Source organism: Vicugna pacos, chromosome 20 (assembly GCF_048564905.1).
Source record: "Vicugna pacos chromosome 20, VicPac4, whole genome shotgun sequence".
Lineage (NCBI taxonomy): Eukaryota > Metazoa > Chordata > Mammalia > Artiodactyla > Camelidae > Vicugna > Vicugna pacos.
Genome location: NC_133006.1, coordinates 27,101,966 through 27,123,314, shown reverse-complemented (window position 1 = coordinate 27,123,314; position 21,349 = coordinate 27,101,966). Strand labels below are relative to the sequence as shown.

At 40.0% G+C, this 21,349-nt stretch overlaps 1 protein-coding gene across 4 annotated transcripts in view; it reads left to right on the top strand.

The window, feature by feature from the left end:
- Nucleotides 1-21,349, top strand: part of CARMIL1 (capping protein regulator and myosin 1 linker 1) — a 280,713-nt gene that overhangs the window by 118,109 nt on the left and 141,255 nt on the right. For all 4 annotated transcript variants that reach the window (XM_072945577.1, XM_015234614.3, XM_072945575.1 and 1 more), the window contains 4 exons: nucleotides 6,415-6,536; nucleotides 13,491-13,588; nucleotides 13,938-14,008; nucleotides 14,240-14,313. In XM_072945577.1, the coding sequence (XP_072801678.1) occupies nucleotides 6,415-6,536; nucleotides 13,491-13,588; nucleotides 13,938-14,008; nucleotides 14,240-14,313 (365 nt within the window). The remainder of the gene's footprint in view (nucleotides 1-6,414; nucleotides 6,537-13,490; nucleotides 13,589-13,937; nucleotides 14,009-14,239; nucleotides 14,314-21,349) is intronic.

Sequence of the window (21,349 nt, the reverse complement as noted above, 5' to 3'; positions counted from 1 at the left end):
TTATGGATCATGCTGGTGTCATATTGAATAAATCCTTGATTAACCTAAAATGGCAGAATGTTTTATGTCTTCTAGAAGTTGTATACCTTTAGGTTACACACTTAGGTCTCTGATCCATTTTGGGGTAATTTTTGTATGTAAAGCAATGTGTGGATCAATATTTTCTTTTTTCTTTTGCACTATATATTGTATTTCCACTTGTTCCAGTACCATTTGTTTGGAAGACTTGTCATTTCCCCATTGAACTAGCTTTCACTGTAGTTGAAGATCAATTGTTCACATAAATGTTGGTCTATTTCTGGACTCTCTGCTCCCTTTAATCCTGTCCTTCTGATCTATTTGTCTGTATTTATGCTATTATCACGCTGTCTTGATTATTGTAGCTTTATAATAAGATTTGAAATCAGATAATGTTAGTTCTCCGACTTTGTTCTTTTTCAAAGTTGTTTTAGTTTGTGAATTGTGAAGTTGTTTGTAATTCTATATGAATTTTAGACTCAGCTCAGTTTCTATGAAGAGGCTGAGTTTTTGACTGGGATTATATTTAATCTATAAATCAGTCTGGGGAGAATTGACATCTTAACAACATGGAGTCCCTGACCCAAGATAAAATCGTGTATTTCTCCATGTATTTAGGTCTTTTAAAATTTCTCTCAGTGGTATTTTGTTGTAGCTTTCAGTGTATAGGTCTTACACATCTTTTGTCAGATTTATTTTTAAGTATTTCATGTTTTTTTGATGCTATTTTAAATAGTATTTTTTAAAACTTCGATTTCCAGTTGTTTCTTGCTGATATATAGAAATACAGTGGACTTTTGCATATTGTTCTTATATCTTACAATCTTGCTCTACTCATCCATTAGTTCTAGGAGCTTTTTAAAAAACGGATTCCACCATTTTCTACATACATAATTGTGTTGCTTATGAATAAAGACACTATTCTTCCTTTTTCAATTTCTTGCCTTATTGCTGTTGGGAGATGTTCCTCATGGGTCTCTGACTCTCCTACATGTCTTGCTGGGTATGCCACGAATTCAGTGCTGGGACTGCTCTTTACCCAGGTTACTTTTCAGGGTTATGTTTGCAGAGGGTGATTTTGTGGGATGATGGGATGTTTCCCTTTTAAGCAAAGAGCAGGTTTGTGTACGATTTACTATGAAAAACAGATTACCTGATCTCAATGGTTCATTTCCTATAAGAAACTCACTGTGTGTGCGGGCATCTCTCTTGAGTCCTCCATGTCACCCTGTGGGACTCTGGGGAAAGGGGGAGTGTAAGCAAACACGATGCTCATGCCCTTTGCTGTACCGTGAATAATAAAGTCCTTTGTCTCTAACCCAGGAATCTCTTGTCTCTTGCTGGTGTTGATGAAACAGCATCAATCAAAATCAAATCTCAAACCCTGACAGTTGCACTGCTAAGACCTCCCAGTACAGTGCTGAATAGAAGTGAGAACAGATACCCTTGATTTATTTCTAATCTTTGAGGGAAAGCATCTTTCTCCTTACATTAAGTTTGGTGTTAACTGTTGGTTTTTCATAGATGCCCTTTATCTGACGGAGGAAGTTCTCTTTTGTTCCTAGTTTGCTGAGAGTTTTTTTTTTTTTAATCAGGAATTAGTGTTGTGTTTTGTCAAATGTTTTTCTGTTGAGATTATTGTGCGCTCTTTTCCTTTTTTTTTCTTTTCTTTTTTCCTGATGGAGGTATTGGGGATTGAACCCAGGGCCTTGTGCATGCTAAGTGTGGGTTCTACCACTGAGCTATGCCCACCTCCCTCCTTTTTCTTTTTAGTTTGTTAGTATGATAATTTTTATTGATTTGTCAGATACTAACTCAACCTTTCATTCCTGGGATTAACCCCCCTTGGTTGTGATGTATTTTTCATTTTCTATATTGTTGGATTTCGTTTGTTAAAATTTTGTGAAGAAACTTTGCATCTATGTTACGGAAGTTATTGGTTGTAGTTTTCTCTCTTTTTGAAATGTTTTTACTGCTTTCTGTATTAAAGAAATCATGGGCTTGTAGAATGAGCTGGGAAGTAGTTCCCCCTCTTGGATTTTTTAGACAACTTTATGTAGTGTTGGTATTAATTCTTCTTTAAATGTGTGGTTGAATTTACCAGTCAAGTCATCTGGACCTAGAGTTCTGTCTTAGGGAAGGTTTTAAACTACAAATTCAGTTTCTTTAATAGATGTTGATACTTGGGTATATTTTTTCTTGAGTGAGCTTTGGTAGTTTGTGACTCAAGAAATTTATACATTTCATCTCAGTTGACACATTTAGTGTTATAAAGTTGTTCGCAGTACCCACTTGTTATCCTTTAAATATATGTAGAATATCATTCCTGATATTGATAGTTTGGTTCTTCTTTCTTTTCTGTATCAATCTGATTAGAGGTTTATCAATTCTTTTAATATTCTCAAAAAACTTGCTTTTTGGTTGCATTGATTTTCTCTATTGATTGCATTGATTGTTTTCTATTTCAATGACTCTTGCTCTGATTTTTCATTTCCTTCCTTCTACTTTTTTTAATTTTTAAAACTGTGAAGAAAATTGTGTGTGTGTGTGTGTGTGTGTGTGTATGTGTAGTTTGTTGATAGCATCCCTAACAGAAATTGTCAAAATCATCATTTCACGTTGATCAAGTTTATATACAAATCCTTGGAACTTTTCCATAGTTCATCTGAGAGCATTGTTTTATCCTATGTGTTTATCATTCTCCAGGAACTGGAGTTTGGAAGAAAAATTACAGCACCATATGTTTGCCCAAGTGGGCAGACATATGCAGGAGTGAATGATCATTCATGAATGATGACATAACCAGGGCCTTCTTGATGGTCTTAATTCAGGAATGTTCATGTTTATGATGTGGGGGTTGGGATGGAAACAGAAGGGCGCTGTTGAAATGTTAATGCCAAGGTTATATTCAGAATATGATTAGACCTTGGTATTTAATTATGAGAAAGGATGTTGATACAGCAAGACCAATTTTCCCATGTGGCTGCTGAAACTGATCTTATCACATGTGTAGTCTTGTCCCTTCCGTAAGTCTGGCATTCAGAGGGACTGGGTGTAAAGCCATCCACCTCAGTCCCATGGAGCAGTTCTGTCCCTGTAAGTACCAAAAGAATAGCTCTACACCATCACCACAGGTAACTTTGGAAATGAAATGACTATATAGTGAAACAGTTGTCCTGCTTCCACACAGGACCAGCACCTCAGACACTGGCAATATGAGTCACTTAGTGGTATTCAAAACTTGATGTTTCAAAATTACCTATGATATTTTTAAAAAATGCTGATACCTCAATTATTGGGTGTGAGATAGGCCAAAAGGATGTATTGTTCAACGGGGGGGGGGTATAGCCAATATTTTGTAATAAGAGTAAATAGGGTGTAACCTTTAAAAGTTGTATAAAAAATTACAAGAAAACACTGATACCTCCAGCAGTAGTGGTACTCCCCCCACCCCCACCCCATACACGCACTCATGACAGTCAGGGTTCCATATGTCTCACGTGGGCATTTGATTCTGTTGTGTCCCAGAGGCTGAGTATGAATAACCTGTGTAACCTCAGGACCCTTGATGTCTCTGGTTTCGATTTTTTTCTGATGAGACATCATAAGGATGATGGGGTCTGCCTGTGGCACTTGCCATCTAGCCTTGATTAGAACCCTTTTTTCTAATGTTCTCTGGGATTTATTAACTTTTCTGTCATTGCTGCTTTTACCACTATTTAATGATTGTTTGTAAATTCAGATAAAATGCCACGGGACATAACACATTTCATGAATGTGAGGGAGAGTGAGTGAATGTGGTGTTGAGTTGGTGAAATGTGACTTTTTACTATCGCTCTTTTCCTCTTTCTCGTGGAAATATGGGGAGACCTTTATCTTGTTTTAAAATTCTCATTGCCCGAAGACTTGATGGTGTTCAAGTTCTGTTGTTGTCATGGTCAATAAATAGAGACCAACAATTGTATAGTTTTACAGTTACAGTTTTGGAATCGCTTCTTGTACAACTGAAATACCTGCTAAGATTTTTTTTTTTTCAAATTATAAGGCTGATTGTTCGCTCTGTCACAGAATGATTTTGGTAAATGGCTGTTTCTATTTAGAGAAGAAAAACACTTTTCAGATCTGTTGGCCGAATTTTAGTGAAAAAATGCTTCCTAAAAGGTTACTCGGTTGTTTTTAACCTTAAAAAAGGAGGTGAGATGGGATTGGGAACCTGGGTTTTCAGTAAGATACTGGCTCTTATATCTCTGTTATTTTAAATGCCCGTTGGCGCTTATGGATTATGTTCTGCTAGGTGTCTGAGCAAAAATGGTTTCTTTCTGTTTTCCCCAGAATGAAATAGGAGGGAAAGAGCTATCTGAGAGGAAGTTCTTTCTCCTGATGAAATGCTGGGGTGGGTTATTCTCACCGCTCTCCCTTTGTTGCAGTCTGCACATTATGCTGAGGTGGTGATATTATGCAGGGCTCCATGAATGCTTTCATGTAAGGTTGCATTCTAAGCCCTCATTTCTTCCCCACCTGTCACCTTTTTTCTTCCCTGTCATTCTATTCAATCCTGTGCAATTAAGGATGATTAGGCGTTAAGATTAAGTGGAATTAGAATAAGCTAATTACTAATTACTCGTACCCAAACCGTGAACTGCATAGACAGATGCCCTAGATGTGAAGAAAGAAGATGTACCCTGTAGTGGGAAATACAATTCCCAATGGAGGGAAGGTTGGGGGTGGGCTGTCGAACATAGACAAGATGGCTGCATCCCAGAGTGCCTGGCTTTTTACAACATCCCTAGGCCCAGATGTGTGCATATGAAACTTCTGAGCCTAACTGCACAAAGCAGTTTTAGTTGTATTTAAGATGCCGCACTTGAGATGTCCTGGGATTGTATTAGTAAATAACTCTGGGTATAGTAATGCTTGCAGCCTTTGGTGGGGGGGATATCTCTTGGAGCAACTTCTGGAAGACCAAACGATCTTTGCTTAGAGAATTTCAAAGGCAACCGATTAATTTTTCGAGGAATATGCTAAAAATTAGGATTAAAAAAATGTGTTTTATATAAGGAGCCAACTAATTGGTACAAAGGTGATATAAATCAAATACTTAACAGATTCCTTTAGGGGTTCTTATGGGAAAATAACATTTTAAGGACTCATATCACTCAAGTCTTTTTCTTTGATCTCATCATTTTGACAAATAAATTGCATTACTTTTTCTTTTAACATAAACACATTGAAAGACAGATTATTTTTTAAAATCTAGCTAATTTTAGGACAACCTAAAGCAAATCCAAAAGCTTCTTTGTTAATCCAGTTGGTTAGCTGCACTTAAAGGTAGTTGCACATAACATTTTTATACAAATTAAGTGGCAACGGAAGGTGAATGTATGAGGATATTTTGACGCAGTAGTAATCCAAAGGGATTGCATTTTCCATGAATATTCTTGAGATCCAAGGAAATGGTATCTTTTTTTTCAAAAAAGTGATGGAAGTTGATTCTTTATATTAGAAATGTGTTTATAATCAACCTATTGCCCCTTTTGTGACCTGCCCTTTGTATCAGGTTGATTTATACTTATTTGTAAGACTAGCTATATGACCTCAGTGTCAGCATTTTTGGTATAACTTTTGGACTTCTCCAGCAGTTAATTGTCGGAATGAGTCTTTGCCTACCATTAAACTTCATTGCCTTGTTCCCTTCATACAGTCCAGCTAAGTTATCAGATCGACTGTCACAATATCACAGGACTTGTGTTCAAGTCACCCTTATTTTACTGCATAATGGCTTCGAAGTGCAAGAGTTGTGACATTGGCAATTTGAATGTGCCAAAGAGAAGCCGTAAAGTGCTTTCTTTAAGTGAAAAGTTGAAAGTTCTTAACTTAATAAGGAAAGAAAAAAATTGTATACTGAGGTTGCTAGGATCTATGGTAAGAATAAACCTTCCACCTGTGAAATTGTGAAGATGGAAAAAGAAATCTGTTTTGCTGTTACACCTCAAATCGCAAAAGTTACGGCCACCGCATGTGATAGCTGCTTAGTTAGGATGGAAAAGGCATTAAATTTATACAATAAGATATTTTGAGAGAGAGCGAGAGAGACCATGTTCACATAACTTTTATTTATAGTATGTATTATAGTTGTTCTATTTTATTGTTAGTTATTATTGTTAATCTCTTCATGTGCCTAATTTATAAATTAAACTCCATCATAGGTGTGTATAGCTGGGAGAAGCCTAGTATCTGTAGGTTTCAGTACTGTCTGTGGTAACAGACTTCCACCGGGGCTCTTGGAACGTTTCCTGTGGATAAGCAGGGACTACTGTATATCGTTGACATCACTTAAGAGAAACGATTTAAGGAGTCGGACTCATTCTTAAGAGGCATCCTACCCGGTTCTTACAGATGGTCGTGGAAACTGAGAAGTACAGCCTCTCCATGAAGATGGCATCGCCCGAGGACGTGAGCGAAGTGCTGGCTCACATCGGCACCAGCCTGCGGAAGATATTTCCCGGCCTCTCCCCAGTGTGAGTTCTCCTGGGGGCGGGGGAGCAGGGAACGTGTTCTTCCTCACAATGAAAACAGCCTTCCTCTTGCCTCTTCCCTGGGTTCCTCTCCCATACTTTCTTCTTGTCTTAAACATGAAATATCAAAACCCTCACTTAAATCTTTGGGTTTCACATCTGAGAATTTCTAGATGGCCGTGCCTTATTCTTTAAAGAGCTTGAGTGATGGAGGGGTTTGGCAAGCCTTTAACCTCTCCTCCTAACACTAGAATGGGACCTTTTTCATTTCACCTGAGATTTACCCTCGTGTGAATTTTACCCACCGCTATTGGCAGAATGTCAGGGGCCAAATGCTTTGAAAAAAGGCATCAAGTGTAGTATTAATGAAGAAGGAGAATGCTTCCTTTTCCTTGGGTTTTTTTTTCCCCCTTTTCTTTCCTTTTTTTTCCCCCCTTTTCTTTCCTTTTTTTTCCTGGTTTCAGTAAGAGGAAACTTAAAAAAAAAACCCAACATTGAAATTAGCCTCTTTCATTTTCTTCTGTGGTGGGATATCATTAGATTTTGTCTGAACGTGCCCTCCTACTTTTTTGTTGAGTGCTTAAAGTCAGGACTGTGTGCTTGTGTAACAGTTTGTGGTGAGGGAGTGTGGGTCATTGGAAAGGGGAAGTGTATTGACAGAAGTGAAAAGGCAGAGAGGTCCTTACGTCAGAAAGCTCCTAAAATAATAGTTCGTAGTCAGAACGCCCTGACGGAAGATGGCACGCAGATCTTAGGAAGTCCCTCTCCCTGCTGAGGAGGCCTGAAACCTCGCGTAGATCACAGAGGTGGTGAGCTGTGCACCGTGCTTGGTGGGGCAGAGGGGAATCTGGGGAATGATTGTGCTTCATAGAGCACGTCCCTACAATGCTCTGCCTTTAAATTAAGAGGCTAAGCAGAGGGGGGAGGGTATTGCTCAGTGGTAGGGGGCATGCCTAGCGTGCACAAGGTCCTGGGTTCAATCCCCAGTACTGCCATTAAAAAAAGTTAAAAATAAATAAACCTAATTACCCCTCCTCCCCCCCAAAACAAACAAACAAAAAGAGTCAAAGCAACAGAAAAACTTAGGCTCCATGTCTTTCAAACCTTTTGAGTGACAGAAAGCAGCTCCTAGAGGTAGGAGTGTCCTTTCAGTGTCTCCGGTCACCGCTGTTCCCCGGGGTCTCGTCCCTTCCCTTTACCCGCCCCAGTAAGAAGGTCTGGCCATGTGCTTTCTGGTTTTTCACCCAGGGCTTCCTCCTTCCTGAAGCTTAAGTCACCTTGTTCTACTCTGAGCATCCTGGTAGCTGGTTGCCAAGGGAGCTATGTGTTCCCTGGCCTCATCCCAGTGAAGTGGAAGGGCGAGGCACTTGCTCTTGTATGTGGGGGAGAGGGGTGGGTTGGGCTGGGTGGTAGGATGAGGTGAGGAGTGGATCAGTAGTGGTGATGGGGAAATAAATACCCAGCAGCCAGACAGTCTTGGAAATGGTTTCTACATCATCCTCAAGCTGCCAGAGAATATATGGAGTAATTGTGAGGTAGCAATAACTCCAACCCATTTTCCTTAAACCGCGTTTCAGTAATGTGACCTTGTACATGAGTTTCCATACAGTGTCCTTCCTTTCATTCCAAACCAACACTGATGAGATAAAAAAAATTATTAAGCAGAGCTTTATTCATCAAGGGCTTATGAAACCCTCAGACTGATACTTAGAATCTTTATTTTCTTTAAAACGTAATTTTATTCATTTAATAGTCTGGGAATTTGGGGGGAATTATCAGTTTTGTTATTGGTTTGGATACCCTCATTTTTTTCTTCCCAGAGAAAATTGGGTTGGAGGAAGGTATAGCTCAGTTGATCAGGAACATGCTTAAGCATGCACAAGGTCCTGTGCTCAATCCCCAGTATCTCCACTTAAAAAAAATTAAATTAAAAAAAACCCCTAATCCTCGCCCCCTCCCCAAAAGAGAAAATTGGGTTAAGAAAAGTGTTTTCACTCTTAGCTTCCATTTAACTTCTTGTTAAAATGTTTGGGCAACAAGCATTGAATAATCAGCCCTATTTCTAGAAAGGCAGTTACTACATACACGTTGGTTTCTAAATCCATGACCTCTACCTTCCCTTGATCTTCATTTTTGTCTCCCAGCTGCTTATTGGACATCTCCACAAGGATGTCCCCACGTATCTCAGATACAGTGTGTCCTAAACTGAACTTACTATTTCCCCCTAAAACCTGCCCGTGTTCGATACTCTGTCTCAGTGAGTGGCCTCTTCATTTACATGGTGTGTACTGGCAGTTCCCTGCAGGAAGTTTTGTGTTACGGCCTTCAGCTTTTCCAATATCGAGCACCTGGCTGTTCTCCAAAACCAAGCTATGTTTTTTTTCTTAAGTCATCAGGACAAGTTAGAACTAACTTAGAAAATGTTGACTTGAGAAGTTCCTCAGCACACACAGATGAGTGAAATGTTTCCTGCCCTCTAAGAGTTTGTAATCTGGAGGTAGTGTAAGAAAGTTCCACAAATAACACGATGAGGAGAGTGAAACACCCTCAGATTTCAAGACACAGAAAAGTTCTGTTTCACTCGGGATGTCAAAAAAATGTTTTATTTGTGTTTGTTTCCCTCTTTTCTTTTTTCTTTGTTTCTTTTTTTTTTTTTTTTTTTTGAGAGGAGGGCTTTTGTCAGCCGTGGGCCTTGGAGAAGAGTCCATTAGGGAAAGTGGCAGCAGTTGGAGGCTGAAGGCGGAGGTGAGGGCAGGTGCAGTGGCGCTTAACTTGCCTTAGGAAGACAGCAGCCAGCCTGACAAGTAGTTGGAATTGAGAGCCTGCAGATATCACTGTGAGGCAAAGGGGAAGTCTACCTGGAGAGAGCCTGAATAAAAGCCTCAGGGCTAGGCACTAGGGAGCTAGCAAAGGCTTTTTGAAATTTAGAATAAAGTGACAGCTACGTATAAGGGAGAATCAGTCTTGTAAATGCTGCTTTATGAATGTGGAGGGAGAGAGCCTCGAGTTGGAAGTAAAAGGTGTCAGATTGCCTGGCTATTTTAGGGGACAAGACTCCAGGCAAGTTAACTCACTTTTCCATGCCTCATTGTCCTCATCTGTAAAATGGGAATATGATACTCATGCAGTTTTGTGAGGATTAAATTAACTCATGCAATGGCTTAAAAGTGTCCCAGAGGTTTTAGCTGTACAGGTTGCGGCAGTTGTTACCCAGAGGCGCCTGACTGAAAGCATACACTGTCAAAGAGAAGATGGATGATGTTTGTAGGGGATTTCTTTGATGTTTATGATTTTTAAAATTATTGTATGTTTGTTTGTAAGTTGATTGCGTTTCTCTAATTTGATTTTTTTTATTCTTGTTAACTATGAAGGTGACAGAAGAGTAACTTTCTAGCATGACTTTCTTCTTAGACTTTCAGCATATTTGATCATTCTTTCATATACAGGACAGTTGAAAGCTGGCTGGGTATTAGCGTTGATATGTTAGGACAATGCTTCTTTGCTTCCATGAGAAAAACAGTATTGCAAAGCCCTTTTTAAGTCAAAAGCCAGTCGAATGTGAAAAGGTGAGGTTATGGGGAAGAGAAGTGGCAAAATAGGAGTTTATGGTAAACAAAAGGAGGCAGGCTCTGATAGTCCCTACACTTTCCTAAAGCAATGGGTAGCACCTTGTGGCGTGGTTTGCATCAGTAAGACACTCACTCTTCTGGAGACTACTGCTGTATTGCGTAGAGTGAGCCCTGGAATTGTATTTCAGATAAATCACTTAATTTCAGTGGATTAAAATAACGTACAGAATATTTTCCCCCTGTCAACCAGTTAAGCGTGAGATTTGCATAGAAAGCGGGTGTGCTCGGCATTGAGTTTACTGTTCGTTGCTGCATAGAACTATTTTCTGAGTCTTGTGTGAATTAAATGCACGCCACGTAAATGTAGCTGATTCAGCTGTACAGCGTGACCTCTGAATGTCTGGCACGATGTCCATATCTGTTGTCCAGGATTTTGGTTTACCTGTCACGATACTTATTCTGACAGTAACTCCTGTGTGTGTGTGTCTGTCTATCTGTCTGACACACGCTCACTCTCTCTCTGTATGTGTGTGTGAGCTGGTGCCCTGTGATGCGTGCACAGATGACTCTTTGCTGTTATGTAGCTACAGAAAGAACTCCTGCGGGGTAGATTTTTTCTTTCCCTCACTGTCTGTGTCTAGTGTTGGAATACGTAAGAAACAGTTCCTCTCTTCTGGAAGTTTAGTTCTTAAAACTTTATCTCTTATGTAAATAAATGCACTTGTTCCATGAAATCTAATTTTTTTTTTTCCTTCCTGAAAAACGGAAGATGAGAACCGTTTCAGAAGGAAACTGCTTGGAAAAAAGCTCCGAGTGAGATCTTTGAAGGATGGTTTTGAAGGTTAGGGAAAATGCCAGGGGTAGCCTCCACCGTGGCAGGGCCCTGTTCACACTACCGTCTACGCTAGTGGCCTCCCTCACTCTCCAGGTCATTTCCTCCTGCCCCTGAGTGTAACTGTCCAGTGTTGTTTCTGGAGTAAAATTAGGCTCTGGTTTCTGAGTCTGCCATGAGGATTAGTTTATTTCTCCCTCTGATCCTAGACTGCCCCCTTCCTATTCTTAATCCTACCAGCTTCCTGCCTCATTTTCTGTCTGTGTTTGACTAGCTTAGCTTGATCCTATGTGTCACTGAAACTGATGTACAGTTGAGCTGAAATAAAGCAAGAATTTTAGAAGAGAAACGTGATCTCAGATGAAGTCAGGCCCGTATCCAGCTTGGTGTGTCCAAGGTTTACTTAATTCATCTGTGTAAATGCTTGCATCTGTTTCCGACCGCTCTGTTCTTTCTTTGTATAACATCTGGCTTCACTGTATTGTTGCCAGAAAATAATGCTACCGAAATCCCAGAATGATGGTACTGAACCAAGATGAACCGTTCCACATCGCCAGATTCTATAATATCACTACCATTGTGCATGGCTTCTTAACCCCCACAGTTGCCCCCAGATTAAGGACTTTGAGCATAATAAGGAGTTCATCATGGGTGTGTTCAGATAAAGTGGAGAAAAATTATGCTGCATCTGTAGATCTCAGGCATTTACACAAGAACTGGACGGAATTACTGACATTCAACATCAATCGTTATACCTGAGGATGCTTCAATCATAAAAATTGCAAAGAAGTAGCAATCTTTTCAAGGCTGGTACGGTGTCTGTATTTAAATGTGTGTATTTGAGGTTTTCTCTGGGAGGAGAACAGGCCAACCAGGCAACTTGCTGGGCTCTATGTATGGCACACTTTATCTGGAATTTATCCAGTGAGAGAATGGAAATAACTGCGAACATTCTCCTCTGATACTCTGCGAGGTGATTGAAATCCATAAGGATGAGCATTATGCATAGCCAAAGCAATTTTATTTATATATTCCAAAGTACTTTAAAATTTTTAAAGGTGGATGAAAATAATGTGTAATATGACTTTGTGCGTTTATTTCACCACTTGGCACCCAGGGGCTGTCATGGTCCTGGAGGCTTCTGACTTGCCAACAGCCTTCCTCACGGCCTGTGACCTCTTGCCTCCACTCCACTTTACTCTCAACAGCCACCCCCCAGACCTTGTCATCTCCTGGAACAGCCTCTCCTGGGTGAAATCGTCATTCGTCATCTCTCTCTGACCACAGCCTCCAGTGTTGCACTTTCCCTCGGAAGGACCAGGACTTGGACTTTTGGGGGGGCCTCCAGGCCGTGATCTTTTGGGATTCCTTTTTTTCCATCTCCTTTCTGCCTTCGCTTCCTCTCCTGACTGCCAAGCCTCACACTGGCCAGCCCTTGAGCGAGGCCCTGTCAGTCTCCCCAACTCCTTCTGTCCCCACTGTCTTTCTGGCTTGCCTGCCTGGAAAGCCTGCATCCCTGCAGCAAAGCCAGCTGCCCCCCACCCCCACCTCCACCCCACACACATTTGGGCTGCTGAGAGCTGTGAGAGAAACTTGGTGCCACCAGCAGTTCATGACCTTCACTCTCACTGGGCTCTTAACAGTCACGGGAAAGTGCTTTTTAATTTCTCAAGCTATCTGTCTATTTATTTCCAAAGTTTGCCCCACCCCTGCCCCTGCAGGTGTTTGTTTACAGTGCCCATCTAATCATCTCCTACTTGCTGTTTCATCTTTTTGTGGCTCCTCATTGCCCTGAGAATAAAATCCCAGCCCCTTCATTTGATCTTTAAGGCTCCCCGGGACCTGGTTCCCGCTTAGCTCCCAGACCCCTTGTCACCCGTCTCCCTATCACACGTTTTTTGCTAAGTGTTTTGAACTGTGTTCAGTGTCTAGGGAAGAGATGGTAAAAGGAACAGCTCTTCCAATGTGAAATGCTCAGTTTCTTTTTTTTTTTTTTGTAAGGGTAAGATTAGATTTACTTACTTATTTATTTTAATGGAGGTAGTGGTGATTGAACCCAGGACACTGTGCACAGTGGGCACACACTCTACCACTGAACTGTGCCACTCCCCGCCCCCACCAAATGCTCAGTTTCTTGATGGACATTTGTACTATTTTGTACTGTGGAAGGGCAGAAGAGGAGCTCCGTACTTCACTTCTTTGACTATTAGTAATTTATACTTAGTATACACGTAATCTAAAATTTATTAAGCAGAACACACCACTTTCTAACTATTCTAATAAATCTAATGCTATACAACAACTCAGTAACATGGGGAGTATTTATATTGTTAAATACCTGTTGTTGCTACCTCCAAATGGAAGGTAAATAAAGGGTTTTATTATTCAGTTCCTGTAGATTTCCAGTTCCCTAGTACTCAAAACATGGAATTCTATTTACCAAAATTGAAAGGATACCCATTTTGTTTAAAAAAAAAATAGGCATATTACAAAGTAAATTTCTAGGTGCACTTCAGAAAACTTGATTTTTGAAATGTATGGTTGTTGCTCTTACAGGAGAATCATGAAGAAAGTCTGCATGGAGCCATCTGAGCGACTGGCCAGTCTCCAGGCTCTGTGGGACAGCCAGACTGTGGCCGAGCAGGGCCCCTGTGGTGAGCATGCATTTTAAAACTTAAAAAAAAAAAAAAAAAAAAAAAAGGCTGGGATGGATGTCTTCTTGCCGGAAGTTAAGTCTATTCCTAGCTTGCTCCCATAAAGGTACAATTAGTTTTAAGGTGTAATTAGCCCCACACAGACCTTAGATCAGTGGACAAACGTCCTATATTTAAGCTGGATTGCATCCTGCTGTGTACTTACTATAGAACAGGGGGGGAATCTTTGCTGTTTCCCCAAACGGAAAGGCTAATCAGCACTGTCAACATCGGCCATATTTAAGCTTTTAGATTTTAACTTGAAAATCGTTTAGTCGCAGTCCTGTTACATTTCTGTTGTGTGTTTCAGGTGGATTTTCTCAGATGTATGCCTGTGTTTGTGACTGGCTTGGATTTTCATACAGGGAAGAAGTACAGTGGGTAAGTGTCTCTGCGCACGTGCACGCACACACACACACACACACCTGGAGAATATTCCAATATTTTACTGGCTCATTTCTCTTTTTTCCCACTGTTCATTGTTTGCTTAAAATCTTCCTTCCTCAGATTTTATAAAAATCTGCTATGCCATTGTTTGATTCTCTTTGCATCTTCTTGCTTCTCTGATCATCTCCGTGGACTATTTATGTGACTGAATTATATTTCAAATAGGATGTGGATACCATTTATCTGACACAAGACACCAGGGAATTGAATTTACAAGACTTCAGTCATCTTGACCACCGGTAAGCTGCTTCTTTCTTTTCTTTCACTCCTGGTCTTGCTTTCAGAACGGAGCTAGTCTGTTGTATTTACGGGTGTCCATTATCTCCAGATAATCCTTTTATAAGGGGAGTCAGGAGAATCTAAGAATCTCTGGATTTTGCCTTTTGAGTAATAGTTTCAAATGTGTTCTTCACTGTGATTGGTTCTGGATGGAGTACACATGTGTATCTCAAATCCGAGTTCACAGTTAGAAGCCGTGGAAACAGTATAATTCTTAGGTTCTTATACCAGCTGGCAAATTGATTTAATCTACCCTGTATGTAGAATGTAGTACTATTTTGCCTAATTGCCATTTAGAACAGTTTTCTAGGAGGGAACATTTTGCTGAAATCCTAACAAATGACTTTTAATTTATAATTTCTTTCTGTCTTGGGGATTGCTAGAGTATATATGCTCATTTTGGTAGGAATCAGTTTGCCAATACCTGGCTTACGATGGTGATCATAAAATTATGAAACCTGTTACTAGTTCTTTAAGAGACTTTTAGGCTCTAAGATCTTGCCTTTAATGTATTTAGGGCCATGACTCCTGTGGTCAGGCCCCAGAGAAGAAGCAGCTTTCCTCTTCTCCCTTCTCTCTGCGAGAACAGACCTAGCAAAGTGGTTTTGCTCCCTGACGAAGTTGAATGTTGCAACCCCCTCACCCCAAGTCTTTTCTGGCCATTTATCCCAATCTGGTCAACTCTGGAGATTCTGCGACTTATTTTAGGTGGGCAGTTAATCACAGTCCCATGTCAGGGAATCCCCGCCTGAGAAATTTTTTCTCTGTTTGGAATGGAGAGAGAAATCTCAGATTCCAACTGTCCCTTTTATGCCATTTGGACAATTGAAATAGTACAGAGAATGATTGCCTTTTTAAAAATTTTTTCAATTAAAAAATTTTTTACCGCCAGCCTCTTGCCCCCAAAATACCATTTTAAGTGATTTTTCCACTTACCTGGCAGGAAATCGGAATTGGAGTGGGGTCCCCAGAGTTCTAGGCAATTGACTTGAGCAAAGGAAAAGTGTCCTGGTGGGATGTAGTTCCTCTCCTACAGCCTGGGTCTGTGGAGGTTGGTGAACCAGGCTCAGCTGTGTCTGTAGATGTGGCTGAAGTGCCTGAAGCCCCTGGTTCCTACGGTTGGCTTTGATTCCTCTTTGTGCTTAGAGCCATTCTCCCTCTTCCTATATTTGTGGGCATGTCATACTTCCATTTAGACAAGATACTTCCTGTGTAGCTCATGAAAAAGTGAACAGAGAAACAGGGAAGATCTTTTACTTGGTGAGTATTTTTCAATAAAAACAGAAAACTGCATGTAGACTTAAGATAGGAGCAGGTAGGCCTACAGTATCAGGTCTGGATGCTTTTGGTCCTAGGATCTTTTGCCATTCTTGAAAATGGTTGTGCTTTTATTTTTGTGGGTTATACCTTTTGGTATTTATCTTGTTGGAAATGAAAATGAAAATGAAAAATTTATGAATTCCTTGAAAAGTAATGTTAATCCACCAATTCCAGGCTAACATTGATACCATTCTTCTGAAAAATAGCTCTTTTCCAAAACAAAAATCAGTCAGTGAGAAGAATTGCATCATTTTACCTTTTTCGGCAGATCACTGTAATTTCTGACTTAATAGAAGATAGCTGAATTCTCATAGCTGCTTCTGCACTCACTCTGTTACTGTATGTTGTCTCGTCTGAAGAATTAGAAAGAAAATCCAACCAAATGCAGATCTGTAGTTAGAAAAGGGACTATTTTTAATAGTCTTTTCACATAATTTCTGATATTCTTTTTTGATACTTCAACCCAACTCAGCACATGATGGGTTTCTTACAGATCAGTTGCAGTGTGAAGTCTGAAATCGTTATCAGTGAACTTTTTTGTATTTTGTTACATTATAGTCCATTTGGTCCATCTTGTGCTTTGAATATTTTACCTGTAGATGTTTTGTAGAATCTTGCCTTGGTCATTTAGGAAATACTGGTTCACTGAGTTACGCATAACATCCAGCTATTTTGCTGTTGTACAGTGAGGAAAAACATTTTTAAACTGTCACTACTGATCTTATCAAAAGATCTTTAAGGACAGCAAAGCTTGCAAAGCTCATAGTGGCAGATAAAAGTTGCCCAAAATTCAAACTTTGGCTTTCAAGTTATAAATTTACCCTTGGAAAAAAGTATTATCAGGTGATTTCCTTGAAATAACTGGCTATCTTCGTGCATTTTAGAGAAAATATTTGCTAAACCCCAAGTCTCAATAATTGTACTTTGTCACCTTTTCATGGTGTTTCATGAAAAAAGAGAGCTAGTTCTAATAACTCCAACTGTCATAGAAAATTCTTTACATTGAGACAGGTACCACTTTGGTATATGGAAGAAGCATATTGTGTCTACATTTTTTTTTAATTCCTATTTTTTGTTGAAATGTAGTTGATTCACAATGTTAGTTTCAGGTGTACAGCAAAGTGACTCAGATATATATATATATTCAGATTCTTGTCCATTACAGCTCATTACAAGAAACTGAATATAGTTCCCTGAGCTATACAGTAGGTCCTTGTTGTTTATCTACTTTATATATAGTAATGTGTATCTGTTAATCCCAAACTCCTCATCTACTTCTGTCTTGTTATACAGAGTATTTACAATGTATGCACTCAAGGGCTGAGATTTAACAAAAATAACTCTTTACTTTTTCGTCAAGGACGTTTGTAAATGAAGTTGGTGTTGTTTGTGCAGCAGTGGCGGGTTCAGTAATATTTGCACAGCGTGGCGCTGCTGCCTTGCTTTGTGCTAGGGTACCAGCGGTTTTCTCCCCTGTTACTGTTGCACCATCCTCGCAGGTGGCAACATGATGAAAAGGACAGACTTGTTTTAGTATCATTATGAAAACTGTCTTGAACTTGTGAACCTCCCAAGTGAATCTCAGGGTCCTCCAGGGGTCCGTGGACCGTATTTGGAGAACATCTGGTCTATAGGAGTAAAGACATGTAGGGCAGCCTGAGGTGTTTCTCCAGCTTTCCTTCTTTGTACATCCTTCATCATTTTTATGCCATCAATAGGTTATATATAGCATCAGTGCTATACTTCTTTTCCTTTTTTTTTTTTTAAATGGAAGTACTGGGGATTGAACCTAGGACCTCATGCATGCTAAGCATGGGCTCTACCACTGAGCTGTTCTACCCTCCATCACCCCAGTGCTAAACTTTCCAGTTAATCCCTTGTGCTGAATTTGGTGATTAATCTGTTGGCTGTGGGAAGCTATCTCTAGAGAAGCTACTTAATACAGTTGCTTGAAATATGTAGAAAATTATCCAAGATGGAGAAGCTTTGTCAAAATGTTGAACTTTCCTACAAGTAGATTTTTCTAAATTTCTTAGCTGGAGAAATTTTATTTTCTCAGTAAACCCTGCATTAGTGAGGTGGATCACAATCATCTACTTTTCTTACTTGATCAAGAGCTGGCAGGACTTTTTTCATCACTGAGACTCTAGATCAGACATTGGAAATGTTTTTTGTGAAGGGTCAGATAGTAAATATTTTAGGCTTTATGAGCCAGACGGTCACTGTTGAGCATCACCGCTGTTGCAGCTTGAAAGCAGGTCTAGACTCTGTGTAACTGAATGGGTATGATTGTGTTTCAATAAAACTTTATTTGCAGAAATATACCTTGTGGGCTGTAGCTTACTGACTTCTGGTCTAGATCAGTGGCCATCAATGTGGAATGTATGTAACCAAAGGAAAATGCAAGATGAGCTACAAAAACATCAGAACATCTATTTATATCTACTGTTTGACTCTTGAAAATTTCTGTATTTTATAACATAAATCTAACACATGGCTATTGTACATTTAGTACGTAATAACTGAATATTGAAAAATTAGAGCTCTCAAAACCTTTTTTTTTTTTTTAACTGCAGTGGGCTTGATTAATAAAAATGAGGACCAGTGCTCTAGATGCCATCTCTCCTGCTAATGTCTAAGTACTTGGATTTTTTTCAGAGCTCTATCTTAATCACCTTAATCTTTAAAGTTTATCTCTTCTTTCTTAAGGATTTGTTCCCATCCCCACCATGGTTTTTACCTTTAAAATTAGAGCCAGCTTCTGTGTAAAGAGGCTGTTCCCAGTCCTGTTAGATGGCCTGTATTAACAGTATTTTTCTAACCAAGTTGCAACAAATGTATTGGGTGAACGTTCTCTGTATTAGAATGAGCGTGCTTTTCCGTGAAGGAACAGTCTGTACTTTAATGGCACAGTCATTTGGAAGGATTCATAGTGGCAGAATTTGAGTGTGACGTGGGTCATTTGAGAGGTTTTACAAAAAGCCAGGTTGATGTTTTTCTCATTGGAGTGTAAGTTAGGGAGAAGAGAATGGAGGAATTAAGAGGTGCAAGAGGAGAGATTAAATCGGCCATGTGTTGAGCTGAAATTTGCTAGAAAATAGGGGCAGTAATGCTCGTATGTATGGATAAATCTTCCCACTGTGGCAATGGGCTCCCATGTATCTCTATTTGAACATAATTCAGATACAAATAACAATTTTGTTTACTATTTACATTTATGAAAATGAGATCCTGCATTCATTTATATGTATATGTCCCTGAACCTGATCTTTTCAGCCAGACCTCCTTCTAGAAAGCTGTTACACATTTCATATAGTCAGTCTGCAAACTCTCCTGATGGGCCGGCATTCAGAGCTTTATGTCTCATTCTATTCTTTCTCCCCATTTTAATTAGTCATCGTAGCAAAACCATCCATTCTTAAGTCCTTAAGGTCTTTAGTGCTCCTGGAATGGAAGTTCCCTGAGGGCTGGACTCTGTGTCTTGTTCGTGCTGTTTTTTCTGCTTGTTTATGGTACTCTGCAGTCAAACCAGTGGCTCAGAGTAAAAGATTTGCAAGAGAAACTGAACAGTCTAGGGGAGCAGACCAGAATCCTGGGAGGTTGAGGGGATTAATTTTTAAAAGTCCGAATACTTTCTTCCCTGTACTCAGTTTGGCCATTGTTGCTATGTTAGCATTCTTCACCCAGTTTTGCTCTATGTTACCCACTCTAGTCCATGGCTCGATACTGTCTGGCTCACCCAGGGCGTTGCCTTTTTGCTCCCAGGGGTTTATAATTACCATTTTCCAGGACCAGTTCATGTCCAAAGTGGGAAGTTTGGGTTATGTGTGTGGCATTGATGTTAACGTTGCAGGTCTGGTTAACAGGGAGAACCAAACTTTTTGGGGAGCAGCTTTATCATCTGGAGCATGGAGATGGAGGAAACAGTAATCTCTATGTGACCCCATCACCACACCCAGGAGATAGATTTGGGAAAAGGTGCCCTTGCATTGCTCTAATCAAGACCCTGCTAATGTCCTCACCTCTCTGGTTTGCCTGGGATATGCTCTTCTGTGGAGACACACCCAGTGTTACAGTACTCGAACCCTTCTATCACGTGGCCTGTAGACCCTCATAACATGAGAAATGGAGACGCATATACATCATACTGAGGCTTATGAGTGTACTGTTCTCTCTTCACTATAGACCAGCCTCTCTGTTTCTGTATATTTTGCGACCTCGCTAGAACCCTTAGGGTCTTCCTAGGACCTTCAAGGTAGATTTACAAGCACCTTGAATGCTGTAACTGATTAATAGTTAATTGATTATAACCAATGAACTGTGGCTCTATCAGAACTAAATGTAGGACTAGGGACCCTGTTGTTGGTGAATAATCACTAGGGTGTGAGGATAACAGTGGTCATGCTGGACCCATCCACTTAGTCTCTGGGGAAGGATAGGAATTAGGAAGTACTTGGAAAATGCCCATTCAGTTGTTATTTATAGCTTCCAAAATTTTACTTAAATCAATTCTTAAAACTTGTCCTAGTTTAGGTTATCAGTGGGCCAGAAACATGCATGGATTGAAAAATATTTTGTTACATGTTTCTCGTGGGATCTCTCAAAGGTGTGTGAGCCGACATGTTAAAAATGTAATTACACTATAATTTGGAGTGGCAGGGAATGATGGGGGTAGAGGTGGTGGTGCCGAGGAGAAGAGAAGAGATAGCTTGAAATGCATTGATTTTTCTTGTTCCCTGTAGATTTTTTAAAAAAGCTCATCTTATCCATCCTCTAAAGACTCAGCAACATGCATCACTGAGCTTAAACTTGGCTCATGAGAGCCCAGCCAAGCAGGTCATTCCCTTCAGACTCATGTTCTGTGTTGTCATATTTCTTACCCATGAAGGTGACATTCATGCACCTGATATTTTCAGAGAAGAGTTTTGAGTGTGGATTAATGTTTGTCAAGGTTGTCCTGCAGGCACTGGTGTGATTCTTTCCTAATCTAAGGCCATCCCATGATTCCTGCTCTTGTTTGAAAAGGAAGACATGCTCTTGGGAGTGTGGGATCAGGTGTGACTAGAGTGAGCTTCTGTTACCATTCCAAAATTTCTGTAAGTAGTTCTGTCAAACAGTGATCTCCAGCCCGGGTCAGGTGGTGAACACAGTTGATGATGATCTATTGAGGAATGTGGAGAACATTGTAGAACTGGTTTTATGCTTATTTTTATCATTTTAGTAGGTGTGTGTATGTTTTTTTCACTGAGCCCAATATATTAGTGCAATAGCGCATGTATGTCATTTGTAAACACACAGATTTAGGGGAGATGTGTGTTCAAGGTACTTTTCAGTTAGGAGTGAATGATCGGCAACTTTAGAGACTGATTGATTGTGTCCTCATCTGCAAAGTGTTTCAGGCTGTCACGTCCTTCATGGAGTTTGAGTGATCCAATTAATCATATAAATATCATATCAATATCAGGATGCATTGGTAGTCTGTGACATATTACATTTTTTAAAGGTCTCCAACTCTCATTTTCAAACTAGATATCAAGGGGAAAAGTCTAAATTATCCCCAGAAAGGCTATCAAATGAATGGCTCAGGAAGATACTGCTGTGATTCTGAGGAGAGTGACGAGACTCTACATTCTTGCATGAAACACCTCCTTTGAACTTTGACGTGTTTGTAAGATT